At 33.7% G+C, this 15,369-nt stretch overlaps 1 protein-coding gene across 1 annotated transcript in view; it reads left to right on the top strand.

The window, feature by feature from the left end:
• The window catches only part of LOC142352900 (protein dachsous-like), a 165,768-nt gene that overhangs the window by 67,662 nt on the left and 82,737 nt on the right, over window positions 1–15,369 (top strand). Inside the window, exons 21-24 of the mRNA XM_075405055.1 lie at window positions 359–672; window positions 4,857–5,045; window positions 7,790–8,065; window positions 8,566–8,748. Of these exons, the coding sequence (XP_075261170.1) occupies window positions 359–672; window positions 4,857–5,045; window positions 7,790–8,065; window positions 8,566–8,748 (962 nt within the window). The remainder of the gene's footprint in view (window positions 1–358; window positions 673–4,856; window positions 5,046–7,789; window positions 8,066–8,565; window positions 8,749–15,369) is intronic.

Here is a 15,369-nt window from a genome sequence, read left to right as displayed (position 1 = left end):
ATTTTGGTAGGAGACGATTGGGGTATTGAGCAAACGGAACCAAAATATCATCTGACTCAAAATATCATTTGATATAATTGATTTATTCGATTCACTGACGGGCAGCAATTACCGGTGCTGCTAGGGATGCATTTTTTCTGAAAAGTATTTTTGCTCAAGAAATGCGGAACTAAATATAACTGAAAATTCAAAATTCATTTAACAGGCCAGGAAAAACTTTCTAAAACTTACGTTTCAGAGTTTTCATGTAATATGCAGGGAGGGCAATTGAACCTATTAGATTGGCTGTAGTACCCCCCCCCCCCCCCCCCACTCTCGTACGGGAAATTAGATCCATAAATATTCTGCGCTATTTTAGACTGACGGCTTATGGAACTCTGACTGTAAACATACAAGCCCAAAATCGATACGTGCCCACATTTTCACCTGACAAGCCCAAAACATTTTCAATATCCGAGCGAAGTCCAGTCGGCTCCTCAGTCGGGCAAATGTTCATTTCGGACAGTGACTCGTCCCGAACTCCATTCGGGGTTCCACAGTTTGAGTTGAACTACACGAGTGACAGTGACCCGACTTCTGCCGAGAAGCACTTCGGAATTGACAAGTACTCGGGTGTGATCTCTCTGAGATACCCGTTAGATTACGAAACACGGACTCAGTTTATATTAGTTGGTGAGTAAAGGGGAGGGGGCTCAGAACTATCACCCTCTCCCCACTGACGGTAAACAACAAACCAATGCTTTTTTTATTGCGATGGCAATGATTTGCATAACCTTTCTCTAGCCTAGACCTTAATTATGACTTAATTATGACTTATGAAAATAAACAGCAAGTTTCAACATAGCAATTGTCCTCAGTGGCCGGTTATATGAGGCAATAATTATTAATTATTATACGAAAATATTGAAAAATATCGTTCTAAAAAGAGGCTCATTTAATAAATCATTTAATAAATCATATATCATACATAAATATCTGCACTGCTTATTTTTTAACTGAGAAAACAAAACAATGGAAAGGATTTTATTTTAATTTTGAAAAGGGTTGTAAAAATATATTTGTTGAGCTTGAAAAAAATTCGCTCCATTCAAACTTGCAGCTAACTAAAAATGTATCCTGAAACAGCTTATCACTAAGAATTTTTCCGGCCACGAACTACCAAATATGGAAATATGAAAACGATACATGCCACCGGTTTTTCAGTCGTCACGACTTTTTAATTCGAAAGGTTATATTCAGAAAATTGAGGTATGTAATATGAAAGCGCATTGAAGTGAGTTTTGGACATGACACCGAATTTAGAAAACAAAAAATCTATATTATGAAAGAATTGCAGCTATTTATCTTTGAAGGTTTAATACGTGTGGTTATCAAATTGAAGAGAGAGACTGATAATCTAAAAAAAAGTTATTGCCCAGATTTTGGGCATCCATGTGATGCGTATCTCAATATATTTATTAATAGCCGCACAGCGATAGCTGGGGCTATTATTGGCCTTCTCTTGGTTTTTTTTACAATTCAAAGAATTTGAATTGTATTGGAGCGCCGTCTTTTTACGACTCGAAGAGGAGTATTGGAGAAGTCCTTTTTTTTAATCAATTTTATTGGAGTGATTTTTGAAGCGGGAAATGAAACGCGTGAAAAAATTTGGAGTGATTTTGGTGCTGAACAAAAGTGAAGAACGGAGCGAAAAGAGAGTGGTTTTTGTTCATACCGCTGTTTTTGGGAGAGCGAGAAATTGATGTGTGAAAAATTTTTCTCTAAGCGAGCGAAATTTTTTTGTTCACGTGCGGCATTTTAAAGCAGTTTTTTTTATTTATTTTGGTTAAGAGGGTTTTTTATGATTTTGTTTTAATTTTAGGCTGATTTGGGTAGTAGTTTGAAGGTTTCCGGAAATTCATATGAATTTCATGATAATTCGGAGGTTTTTAATGTATTTTGCTGATTTTTGGGCTAATTTTTGCGTTTTCTTGACGATTATTTTGTTTTACTGGCTGAAATGGGTATTGAAGAAACCCCTTCTACAGTTTTGTGGGTAAGAATTATTTTTTTGTTGTGAAATTTGACAAAAAAATGGCGAAAATTTGAACTATTTTTCTGAATTTTTTGCGGTTTTAGTTTTTTTCTGTTTTTAGCTAAGTTTCTTTGCCTATTATGACTTGCCTATTGTTTTGCGAGCATCTGTATACCCTATTGGCTGAAGGGAAATTTTCTTTTGATTTATATGTTTTTTGAAATATTAAAAAAATTTAGTAACTTTTTCAAGTTTTTCAGTGAAAGTTGTTTTAAGAGCTTTTTTTCATAATTTAGCCTAAAGTATTTTTTTTCAAAAATCACATAAGTGGTTTTTTAAGTACTAGTTGTTTTGATGAAGTTATTTTGACAGAGGTAGTTTTTTCGGGATCTCAATTTATAACAAAATTTGATCAGATTTTTTATCATATTTTAACAGATTTGATTTTATTGTTTTTACTTTTTTGTTTCATGACTTTGTTTCAAGATAATCATAAATGAGTGAAGGCACATTTTGTTTGATGAGTAGTTGGATGGCGTTTAAATGGATTTTCACTTCGAGTCGTTTCCGGAATTCTTCCGGCTATGTTTTTTATTTCGTCGTTATGATTTTTGTTACGACCATATGACGTCACAGCCACTTTTTGTTCATTCGTTCATGCAATTTCAACTGAATTGCATGTGTGACGTCATTTTTCGCTCTTAGCGGAGCGAGTTTTTTTGTTCATGCGCGTGATTAAATTTTTGGTCACACTTGACTTACCTCACTCTCAAAAATGACTTCCTCACTTTAAAATTGACTTTTATTTACTTTAATTCAAAGAGATAAGGTCAAATGGGTGTGTGTCATTCTAAATGAAGGTTATTTGAGATCAGCTAATAGAGGCAGCAATAACTTATACAGATTTTTAATCAAAATATAACAGCCTTCAATGAAAAGACGAATTTTTTTGGTCTGTCTTTTTTACTGTTTTTTTAGACTGCCGATCTACGAATCTATTGCGGCTATTTTCTGGCAATCTGCCAGCTATGTTTGTTCTTTTTGAAGAAAAGTAAAACCCAACAGAAATCGAAAAAAAATCAGAAACCATTAAAAAAGACGATTTTGTTTTACAATGAGGTCGAAGCAACTTGTCATTAGAGAAAGACGAAAAAACAAGTCAACTTAAAGAACGACATTATATTCACATATATCCCTTTGTTCCTGGGCAGAGAGCCAATCAGTTCATGAAAAACAAATACTGTTAAAGTTGCCAAATCCGTTGAATGTTATTTGAAACCGTTAAATGGATTCAACCAACCCTTGGTACAGCGTATGAGGTCTACCATTGATGCGACTAAGTATAGCGGCAAAAAGCAAGACCACAAAAGCCGCCCCAACTCAAAATGTACTAAATTTTTGTAAAAACAAAGAATAACTAGAGAGCCAATGAGATTTGTTGTTAATCCGACTCTGTGACAAGACAACAAAGGAGCTCCAAATACGAGAAAAACTCAAGTGTTTGCCAAAATAAATGGTGCGCAATTGATTTTAACCATCAGCAGACCTTTGAGGCGTACAAAATGTCAGCTAATCAACATGAGAATATATGTATCTTTTAAAAGCTGGAAAAATGTCAGAAGAAAAAGCATGCATAGCGATTGTCAATTTGCCGGACGTGAAATAAAATCTTCTCGAAACTTTCTTCAAATACTGTCAAAAATCAAAAAGGGGTTCAGAAAACCTCCAACCGTCAATGTACTTGTGTTTTGTTTGCTATATTAGTGCTGCATGCCTAAAATCACCGCTTACTTCTAATTAATATAAGATCATACAAGTTGTGAACAGGTCCTCAAGAAAGCACCCCAGAGTACACTGGAAATGATTTGTGTTAAAATAAACAAGATTACACAATTGAGCTTCACTCAGTTTACAGCTTTGCAGCTATAAAAAATCTAATTATTTCAGGCAGCTTTTTAATCGGATTTAATCGGTTTAATCGGATAAAAGTTAAGGCTCAACTTTAAGCTTAACACTTGATGCGCCAAGTCAGTTATCTGTTTGTCCGAATTGTCACAAAATTGTACCCAAAACTCTAAACAAAAGTTTGAATAATTAATTAACAATTTTTTACCACTGATGAAAGGCAGAATCAATAAAGTATGAAGTAAAATCAATTTTTAAAAAATCAAATTGAATAATAGTCCGTGAAAATTTGACCAAAAGGTTTTAGCAAAAAGAAAAATTATGTGAGTTTCAACGCCCAGATTAACTGCTCTCGAAGCAAGGTGTTAAAAAATTAGTAATGGACATTATAATTATATAATTTTAATATTGGACCGTTGACGTAACAGTTGCTGCATTATTAGATTGTTTGAGATATTTTTAGTTTTGATGGCCAGTTTTGCCCGTATAGTAGTGCTATATTGACGGACGCTCATCTGTCATTTAGCAAGTGTTTTTTTGTAACTCCTAACATTCAAAGTTTATACGATCACAGATTCGTTAGTAAAAAAAACGCATATGGTCGTTGAAAATAACTATTTGTCTTACCAAATTAGTACGATTTCGCACATATTAGTACGATTACTGTTAACGTATAATCATCGTCTCTTTATCCCACGTTTTCTGTAGAAAGATTTTTATTTCGAGATGCTCGGTTAATAACAGTTGTTATTTGAAACGAAAGTTGGAGCAGAAAGTGGAACATTTGTATCGCCCCTACAGCACATTATATTATCTTGTTCAAAACAAAACTCAATAGCTACTATCGTAGATAATAGATAATTATCTTATTTTAGATATAAAAAAATATTAGCATACTTTAGAATAGAAAGAAAGGGTCAACAGAATATTTTTTCAGCTGAAGTACACGATGATGAAAGCGCATCTTCTGCAAATGCTCTCTCTTCGTCTGCAACCATCACAATTAACATATTGGATGGCAATGATAACAAACCCAGATTCACAGCTGGATCTATCCAGTCAGTACAAGTGGATGAAGATAAAGCTGTCGGAAGTTTTGTCAAATCTGTCGTCGCAACTGACCCAGGTTCGTATTTTTTCTTTGTCATTTTTAGGCTCGTGACGGCGTATTAATTCAGTACTTTTCATAAACGCCCGTTTTTGTGGGTATGGCTTTGTCTTTATATGGGTAATTCGTTATTTGCGTTAAATTGCTCTTGAACGAAGATTTAAACAATTACTGTAAACATGCGTGTGTTTTATGTAGAATTTGTGCTTGACACTTTTGCCATTTTGTTCTAAAATACCCTTCGCTCGCTTGAGTGATTCGACTTTTCATCAAAACGAAAGGGATAAACAGGTAAAAGCCGAGGTATTAAGACTTTATAACTCTATTTGGGCCTTTGCAGTTCACCGAAGCAGCCGAGGAAGCAGAACTTCATTCTATGAAGGGCAATTTCAAATTTTGCATTGTTTAGACCCCTCCCCCACTTTCTCTGCCATTTTTTTGGGAAAAGGCTCTGCAAGAGCCCGGACTGAATTTATTCGGTCGAAGCATTAATGTGAGCCGAAACAGAGAAGACTTAAAATAGAATTTCGAATAGTGCGAACGCATTGGCGCAAATCCCTAAAACTCCTACTTTAAAACCCTTAATTTTAAGAGCTTTTGTTCACAAACAAGTGATTCTAACAAGTATAAAAGCGGCTGATAAATTATTCACAGAGTTTTTAAGAATCTTTCTCGACGATTTCTACAACTAGCTATCTCAATCTTGAGCAAAATCTGAACGAACGCTTTAACATCCAAAAGGCATATCTATCAAGAGAAAAAGATGTTAATGCTATGATACTAAAATGCTGTGTGCCATCAACTCAACTAAAAGAACAGCCCTGTAAAACCTTATTTTAATTTTTTATTTTTACCTTATTTTAATTTCTAGCGTTAACCTTATGAAAAGTGGTCGTTTAGTAATTTGAAATTAACTTTTTATCATCGCCTGTGTTAGCATAGTCACAAAATTCTTTTTACAATTTACCGTTAAGTATTTTGCCAAATTTGAAAGGTATATTATCACAGGGGTTAACGTCTGCCAATTTTTTTTGTTGCATCGAAAGGCTATCGAAAGTGTTTTTACCCAGACAAAATTTACGGTATTATGTTTGTGAAGTAGTATGATTGAAACTCCTATGCATTGTTTATAAGCAGTTTGTTTTTAATTGCTCTCGTAAGAGAAGCAATTATTGCAAACGTGTGTGTCTTTTTTATGCACAATTTTTGCTTGATCGTTTTGACTTTTCGAGTGACTTTTAGGCCCTTGAGTTTTTCCGCTTCGAAAATTCGCTCTCAATCACAATTTTAAGCAGCTGAACTCAAATGGCGGCAATTTAGTACTAAAAGTTAAATGAAAATTGCGCCGGAACTGGTGCCATTTTCACTTTAAATCTTAATAGTGGTATATGTTGAACCTCTAATGTGGATATTTGAAGCCCACTATTGAACTTCTTAGTCCCATTTAGGCTCCCCCCCCCCCCGACTGAAGCAGGCTGCAATTGATTAGAGCTCCCACTAGTCGTTCGAGAGCAATTCTTCCGGCGTTTAGTCGGTTATGTTTCTAACTACTGATTTTGGATTACTCCTCTCCTTCAAGGCTAGAGTTGTAACCAGGAGGCTCGGTAATGTGCGTTTGCACATAATGTTCAGACCACGTCCATCCACATTTTTGGCTTAAATGTCTACCAAATGATAGAAAACACTCAAAAATCTCACATATTGATCAAAAATAATTGCTGTATGAATTAAAAGAAATTGATTCCAATTCAAATCAATTAGAAAAGTAAAGAATACCACAATAGTGAGACATGTCATTATTGAGACTATGAGACAAGACAAACAAAAAATCAAATAACAACAAACTTTTACATTCCAAAATTATGTCTATTTTTGTTAATAAATACATAGTAACAGGGTCAAAATAGCGTCAAATAAAACCTAAACTACGCAAATAAGTTTTGTAATTCACTAGACAACACATGGGACCAGTCTGTGATCATAATGGGGGGCTATAATTTCGTGGAGGGGGCTATAATGAGAAACACACAATTTCTTGGTGCTCATCTTATAGTTTTAATCTGAGCGTAGCAAAATTTGGGCGATCTTGGTTTTCTGTTTCGTCATCTGACGCTTGTTTTATATTCAGTATTTATTAGACCGCAAACCCTAAAACAGCGATATTGTTTAACTTTTCATGGCGCTTTTAGGTGCTTTTATGTGCATGACGACATTTGTTACACTCATGAGCAGTAATACTTTCGAAATTACCAATAATAAGATTACTCTAAACCCTTTCAAGGTCAGTAAGGACTGCTATGTATGCAACAAAGTTGTCAGTGAAAAAACACGGCGACTAAAATATAATGAGCATGATGATTTCGTTTCAAACATTTCTTCATTTCTTTAAAATTTTTTCAATGATTTGAATAGGTTTTATAGATCACGTCGGTGACTCTATCAACTCAATTCGTTTTTATTCCTAAATTGTGCAGCGCACAAGTCTATGTCCTAGTTATTCCGGCAATCTGCCTGCTTTGTTTTTACTTTTGGCTCAGCTGTAGTGTTGATTACGGTATCACCTGCATGCAAGATAATTCCAGTCATTATTGTCTCAAAATCATATCATTTATGCATATGCCCATAAAAAAGGGTCATAAAAATGAGCCTCGTGGTACAAATTTGATATTTTCAGAACTGATCCTCTCAGGTCATAATTAAAGCATTTTTTACCAATGGTTTGATTCAAATTGACTTCTCGAATACTATTTCTGTTTGTTCAGATGCGGGCTACTTTGGCCTTGTATACTACCAGTTTCGCTCTCTCAACTCCCCCTTCTGCTTCGACAAACTCTCAATTGGGGAACGGAACGGTGAAATCAGAGTTAAGTCTGCTCTAGACTACGAGGAAACTGTTTCCTTCAGCTGTGTGATTGAGGCATTTGATCATGATGCTAGCAAGAACCCACAACAGACGTCTTCGGCTGTGTTGAATGTCCTGCTTGTTGATGTTAATGATAACAAACCGCAGTTAAAGAGCGAACCTTTGACTTTCACAGGTAATAATTTTTCAACATTTGCTATAGAGCATACTGCATAAACAATTTGTAAATTGTAACTTCAATACATAAATGTAGTCTCGCAATTTATTATAGATTCAATTGTAAAATTAGTAACAAAAATTTTTTTTGAAAAAAAGTCAAGTAAGAGGAAAAAAATTGTTCCGCTCTTCTTTTTTGTTAAACTAATAGTTGAAGGCTTTGAATCATAGCATTTTATTCAATACTAAGTTGGCGTTTAGTTGATTTAGGTTGCATTCTCACACGCTGTAATTCAACGTTTTTTCTTGCGGTTACATTAATGGCTATATTTAGTTTTTTTAAAGTGGCTATATTTAACACACATTTCTTCCAAAAAATGAAATATTTTTTCTGTTACCTGTGGGCGTCTTATGTTGTTGCTCTTTTCTTTTTCAATGCAAATTCATTGAAATTTTGAATAAACACTTGTGAGTGCAAAAAAAGTTTTTTAAACTCAAAATCATAAGAGATTGTTTTAGTTCTGGAACGAACTCAAATTGGTACAAAGGTGGGGGTGATAGTTCCATACGATCTGGACCCTCTCAACACCAATGGTGGCTCATTCACATTCACTCAACTTTCAAACTACGAGAGTGAATTCACTGTTGAATTCAGTACTGGCATCATCACGATGGCCCAGGTGTTGGATCGAGACACTACAGGTTAGATTAGAGGTCACAGTTTTTATTTAAAAGAGCCCGAGTTGACGGTTCTATGTACTCTTATAAGGATCATAAACGATGTCATACAAATCATTGCGCATTTCCTAAAACGATCATTGTTCCGTATATCCCTGGACGTCAAGGAAATCATACATGATCTTTGTAAGATCACCAGGAGAATATATACTTTTTTTCTCGAAATACGATATCTTAGTTTTTATTAATCATAAATGATAATAATTATTATTATTATGACCTTGTTTTTGTGAATTGCAAAGAATCGTATATTAACATGTATGATCAGCAGGAATTTTTTAGGATTATCAACCCAAACGGTTAAAAAAGTCATGATAACAGAGGTCATTGTATCACTCAAATGGCTAATATTAGGTAATTGTGTCTGTTAGAGGTAGAAGGGAAATCATTCAAAGTCCATGATGATCGATCAAAGATCATATATATGAACTGGTGCTCGTCTGAAAAACAGTTTTTTGAACTGAAGAAAATTATGTTTCCTAATGAGTTAATAGATAAGTTAAACAAACAACATAATTATTAATCGTAACAATTGATATAACAGTTTTGCCTTCAAATGTGACTTTTTCTTTCATTGATGTACGTGCTGCTTTTTATCTCAAAAACAGGTAATATCTGTTTCCCGAAAATGCCTTCAAAGAACTAAACTTGAGCAATTGAAAGAACTACTTTGATTGAACTAATTTCAACAATTAACAGCTTTAAAACAAAAGTAACAATGAGAATCGATGTGGGTTTCAACAACCTTTCAAATAATAATTTATACAATTTAATTGACTAAAACTTACCTCGGCCTATAATGTCAATCTGCGTTCAGATTAAAAATCAAATTCATGGGCTTGTTGACGAGTAGCTTTCTACTATTTTGAATATCCACTTTTTTCTAGGATTAATGTAGTAGCCTGTTTCTTAAAAAACTGACGACAGCTTTGGAATATTTATTATATCTCGAATTGTCCTTTGCTTCCACTATTTTATTGCAAAACTTTCTCGGTACTAAAGAAATAAATTGAACTAAAGGACTTTAATAATAATAATTAATTAATTAAGAATGAAATAAATCTGTAAAGGTACTTAGGAAAACGGAAACCATATTTTGTGAAAACAAATTCAGTCTCAAGTTCTCCCAAATTAAATTATGCAGTGGCTCATCAAGCAATTGATCGATAGCTGCAGATACTTTTTGATATCACTCTTTTAGCTGCTTTTGTCAAATTAAATGAAACAGTAGAAAATTTCTAAAAAATGATCCAAATTGTTTCGCACCATTAAATATAAGAAGTTGAAGTTATCGCCATCGCTATATCTTGTATGCTTATGTCAATAAAATAGCCACTTTGTTTGAGTTTTATAATTTTTGGAAAAAAATAGAGTCGCACTCTTCTTTACAAATTCTTCTGGACTTTTGGTTATCATCAATCAAAAATATTTCATGTACTTTGAACGAGATCTCATTTTTTTATAGTGGAACACGATTACGATTTAAAAATTGTTTTCAGTGGACTATAAACACCTTGATTAATTATTCTGATTTTCGAAAAAAAACCGAAAAAAATAACAAAAATATAAATTTTGTTAACTCATGTGAACATAAAATTTATTTTCCTCGGGCCGATTACAAGAAATACTGAACTTGTTTTTTGATTTTTGTGCGGAAGGTTTTTAATTACAGGAGAAAATTATCCGGCAGTGATTCCCATTAGCTCTTTTCAATTGAAAGAGCAGACAAAAATAATTGTCGCACAAAAGAACTGACACTATTTCAATGCTATTTCGCAGTTAGGCATTTTCATTTTCATTAATGACAAATTACCATCATTAGCGATAAGCATTGCACACGATGCCAGTGACTAATTAGATCAAAGTTCAAATACCAGGCATCTAAGACTTGGATTATTGGGCTAATAGTTTTCAATTTTTGATTTCGTTACTTGACTTTGACTGCAATCAATTTTTACTTGAGAAACCGCTTCTGAAACTCAAGATGAACTGATTACAAGAAAAGTAAAACTAATCCATGAAATTGAACAATAATTCACGCCAAAATGTAGCTAATGCGACAAAATTTGGTAAAGGCAAACGAATTTTTTATTGAAGAAGTAAAGTTCATAGCCGGAAAAATCGTGAAATTCAGCCCGGAGAACTAAATTCATAGACAAATTGCGAAATATTAGATCTGACTATTCGAGCAATTGAGAATCGCGAGTGAAACAGGCAAACAGAGGCTCCCAATGTTTGGAGGAAAACGAAATTAATAGCATTAAAATTGTAGATAAATCTGGTCCAAGCGTCTTCAATGCCTCGATTTCCATTCAAAAAAGAATGAGAGCTGGGACATAAAAACTGTAATCTGTAAGAATTTTTCTTGAATGAAAGTTGCGAGGCAAAGAAAAGTGAAGGCAAAAACTATCAAAGTCGATTAACGCCAACAACTAGCACAAAGTTTTAAAGATGCGCAAGAAGATTCTTGGTATTCGTGTCTTCAGAAACGTCAACGTATTGTTGAAAGATTTAAATTTCATTTTAAAAAGTGAAAAAATTTATGCTAATATTATTTAATCTGATGTCAGCAAAACCATTTTTTTCTGCTGAAAGCTGATGTACCTATTGATGCTTGCGCAAACTTTACAAAGTGTTATAGTCGGCTTGACGTCGAAAAATACATTTTTTTCGCGTTGATTTTTTATTAACAATACATTTACTTTAAAAACATTTGAATGGAAAGTGTGGCTTGAACTGGGGCTATTTTTGTGCGAGAATTTTTTTCCAATCAAAAAAATTCTAGATTTGTAAATAGAAAATAAATGTAACCCAATGAATTGTAACCAAGAGCTCTTCAATGGTACCTTTTCTGTATTTACCTAAATTTGCTAAACAAAAAAGTAGCGCTTGTATGAAGTTCTTAGCCCCCATTTTAGAGATTGGAGCAACAAGGGCTTGTGTGAGTATTCTTTCTATGGCGCAGATGGTTCTAACGTAGTGAATGTTTTAAGAAACATATAAGAAAAATCCAATGACGACTACTGTTTCCAAAAAAAAGAAGTAGTTGTTTGTTGAATGGAGAGTTAATTGGTGAGAAAAAAATCTGTTTTTAAAATTTTTCTACAGTTTAGTTTTATGATGCCAAGTTACTGCTTTCAATCGCACCTCACTCTTTGCTCACTAGCAGCAAACTAGCAGTATATCGTACCAAATTTGTATTTTTGTCGCCAACTACTTGATCCCTCATAAACAAGTTTCACATAGGTTTTCTTTTCAACAATTGCGTAGCTTTCAAAATACCAGATACTAATTAAAAGAGAAGTACAAATTGAAATTAAAAAAAAGTAGACTGAGTTATAAAAAACGTAAAACAAATTTTTTTTTGAAGTGGGCTTTTGGGAATAGAATCCGTTTTCGATTTTACAAACCTAATTTTTATAGTTTTACAAAAATCTGAAAGAATTTTAATCTATGGTTACTTCATTTTCCACTGTTTTTCTTTTTTTATACGTTTGAGAACCATGAATCAATTATAAGTAGGATTCCTGAAAATTTAAAAAAACGTAGAAAACTAATCGATAAATGAAAGAATTTATATGCACAGAAAGCATGTTGAGTCAAATTTGAGAGAAACTTAAAATTCTCCACTATTATTCTCCCCAATTTAACGGAAATTTTGTTTCATAAAAGTCTGATAAAAAGAGCGTGACAAGTTGCGTCCCGAAAACAATTATTTGCAAAAAAAAATTGTTTGCACTTAAACACTTCAATTTTTAAAATGCATAAAAATAGTTCTCATTCAATGAATGAATACCATTTGCGAAACGAAAAAGAACAACAACATAATTGTTTGCTTACAAAATTCCCCACAATATGCTAAATACTGGTTCCTAATAATTGTTAGACATTTTCTCATTCGTTTCGGTTAGACCGTTGATCAATCCAATGACTGTCAGAGACATCTTGACCAACAATTAATGCACTATAATACCAAAAAGCTACGTACACCAAGAAAATTTTTAAAAAGCTGCACAAGCATAAAAAAAATTATTTTTAGTTCAAATCAGTTTTCTAATAACGGGAAATTAGGCTTTTAGTTTTTCTATTATATAGTAGACAGTTTATGAAGTTCTGAAATTTTTAAGGACATCTGAGTCAAGGTTTTGGCTATTTTTCTTCCAAATTTTACTAAATTTCACTCGGTTTTTGTAATTCTTGATTCACAATTGCCTATAAATTTTCAATTGGATTCAGATCGGAACTAATGCCCACCATTCCAGTACCTCCCGCTCCTCTTCTTTTGGAATTTGATGACAATCTTTGCTGTATGCACAGAAGCATCATCTGGTTGAAAAATAAGGTTTTGAAAATGCAATTCAGTTTCGTAATTTTTCAACGATTCCAAGCGAATTAGGCAATTTAGCTTGTTTGATCATGCCTTCGCGACAATCAAACGTTTGGAGCAAAAGTGATGCTTAAAGCGCACAAATTGTGCTGTAGGTAGCTTTTTGGTACTATAAAGTAAACACAAACAACAAAGTACTTGAAGTTGAAAATTTATATATTTTACTACATTTGATAAACTGGACTTTGTAATCTTGAAGGGTTCACCTCTAGTTACAGTGCCCATTAAATAACTCGAAATAAATCCATGATTTAAAAAACTAATACCAAAAGCTTAAATCTAGAAGAAGGCAAAAATTCGTAAAAAAAGTCCGAAATGAAATAAAATTTGATCAAAAATATTGCGTTCTTTTAAGCAAACACTACTCAAAATCAATCAAATCAATAGATCTACAAATACACTAGAAAATTAACCGTAAAGAAGAAAGACTAAAGAAACTATACAAAGTTGAAGAAGATTGCCAAAAGAGTTTTAAAAGAACGTCCAACCGGGCAACATCGCACAAATGGCTCAAAAATATTTAAATACCTTATATTAGCCTGAGATGGTCAAATATGATTCCATGCATACTATTACTTGCCAAAATAATTGAGACAAACTTCTTTGGCAAAAAAGTAAAACTTCAAGAAGCCCCTTTGAAAATTGCTCGCTTATCAAAAATTTTTTACACTTATTTTTGTCCATAGTTCTTAGAATACTTCATGAATAAAAACAATTCTCTCTTTTTCTTTGACATTTGTTCAGCAGATGGACCTAAACACTAGTTTTCACGTGCGACGTTTGACTTTGCATCCTGCGAAAATAGAAGTCACGGATAAAAAGAATAGATCACCATAACTCCTTTTCGAGTTCTAAAAACACATATTTAAAAATTCTACAGTGGTAGCGGGTGTGGTACCACTCGTTCTTGAATTCTCAAATTGGAATTTGAATTTTGATTGGAGAAAAAAGACGGCCTAAGATAGTTCATTTCACTTTCCTTGAAATTGTTGTCGCAATAACTTTTGCATCATATACATAAAGCTGCATCTTTGTGTGATTTTGTACCAGGAATTAACTCGTACGAACTGGTTGTCGAAATTGCCGACTTGGGCACCCACCGAGGACCCAAAACGGGCACTGTATCTCTCACAATTTCAATCGTGGATGCAAACAGTGACCCTGTGTTTGAACAGAGCAGATACAATGTCACTATGGAAGAGTGTGTAGCCAATCATACTTACATTCTCAGACCAAATGTTACAGATGTCGACAGAGAAGCTAATAAAAGGTCAGTTAAAACTACTGAAACCTTGGATACAGTAATAATCACACAAGAGCCTGGTCCATACCAAAGGTTTTCGCCAGATCGACTTGGAAAGAGGACATGGGGTCCCATACGGTCCGATGCGACCGAAGCTTATAATCTGGGCAAATTTTTGGTCGTGCCTTGCAATTGGCTATTAACTTTATCCAATCTGTTTGATCTGGCTGATTATTCCTAACCCACAGTTCGGTATAGTAAATCGCATGATTGGGTAATTCGTTTAACAACCTCCAATAAATAATGAAATTTGATCTGAAAATTCTACTCTGGTCATTTAAAATTGAGAACCATGTCAGTACTCCCAATTTTTTCAGTTTCTCAAAATCGGCAAAAACTTTTTTCGGTTCTCTGACTTCATTAATGAAGGAAAAAGCTCTACACCACCCAGTCATTTTGTTCTGCAGCTTTTGATATACAAAATATTTACTAGAGAAATAATTGAAAAATCTCATCTCTTCAGATTATTGATATCATTCTGGGGCGAGAGAATATTTAAAGTTAGCAGAAAATCGGGAAAAGTTTGGAGGAAACGTCCAGAATCGAGTAAAATGACGCTAGGCACGTTTTTATTTTTACGAGAGAACCATTATGAACGTTCTTTCAGCTCTGTACTCTGATTCTCCCAGAGAATAGTTGAATATTTTGATTAAATCAGCATCAAAATTTTTTGAAAACTTAAGTCTAAATTAATATCAGCACGATTATATTTAGGAACACTTTTCGATAATAAATTGCGAGCCCACCCACAGACTTACTAAGTTCTTCGAAATATATAATGTCAGACACCTGAACTGGCGATTGAAAAGAAGCAGTTTGAAATTCTTACACACAAATTTCTATAAAGGTAGCCATGTTTAACGTTTTGCTCCATTGTCTTACATTTCTTTTGAAC

The sequence above is a fragment of the Convolutriloba macropyga genome, chromosome 14 (genome assembly GCF_964194025.1).
Source record: "Convolutriloba macropyga chromosome 14, txConMacr16.3, whole genome shotgun sequence".
NCBI lineage: Eukaryota > Metazoa > Xenacoelomorpha > Acoela > Convolutidae > Convolutriloba > Convolutriloba macropyga.
This window is presented reverse-complemented; position numbering and strand designations above follow the sequence as displayed.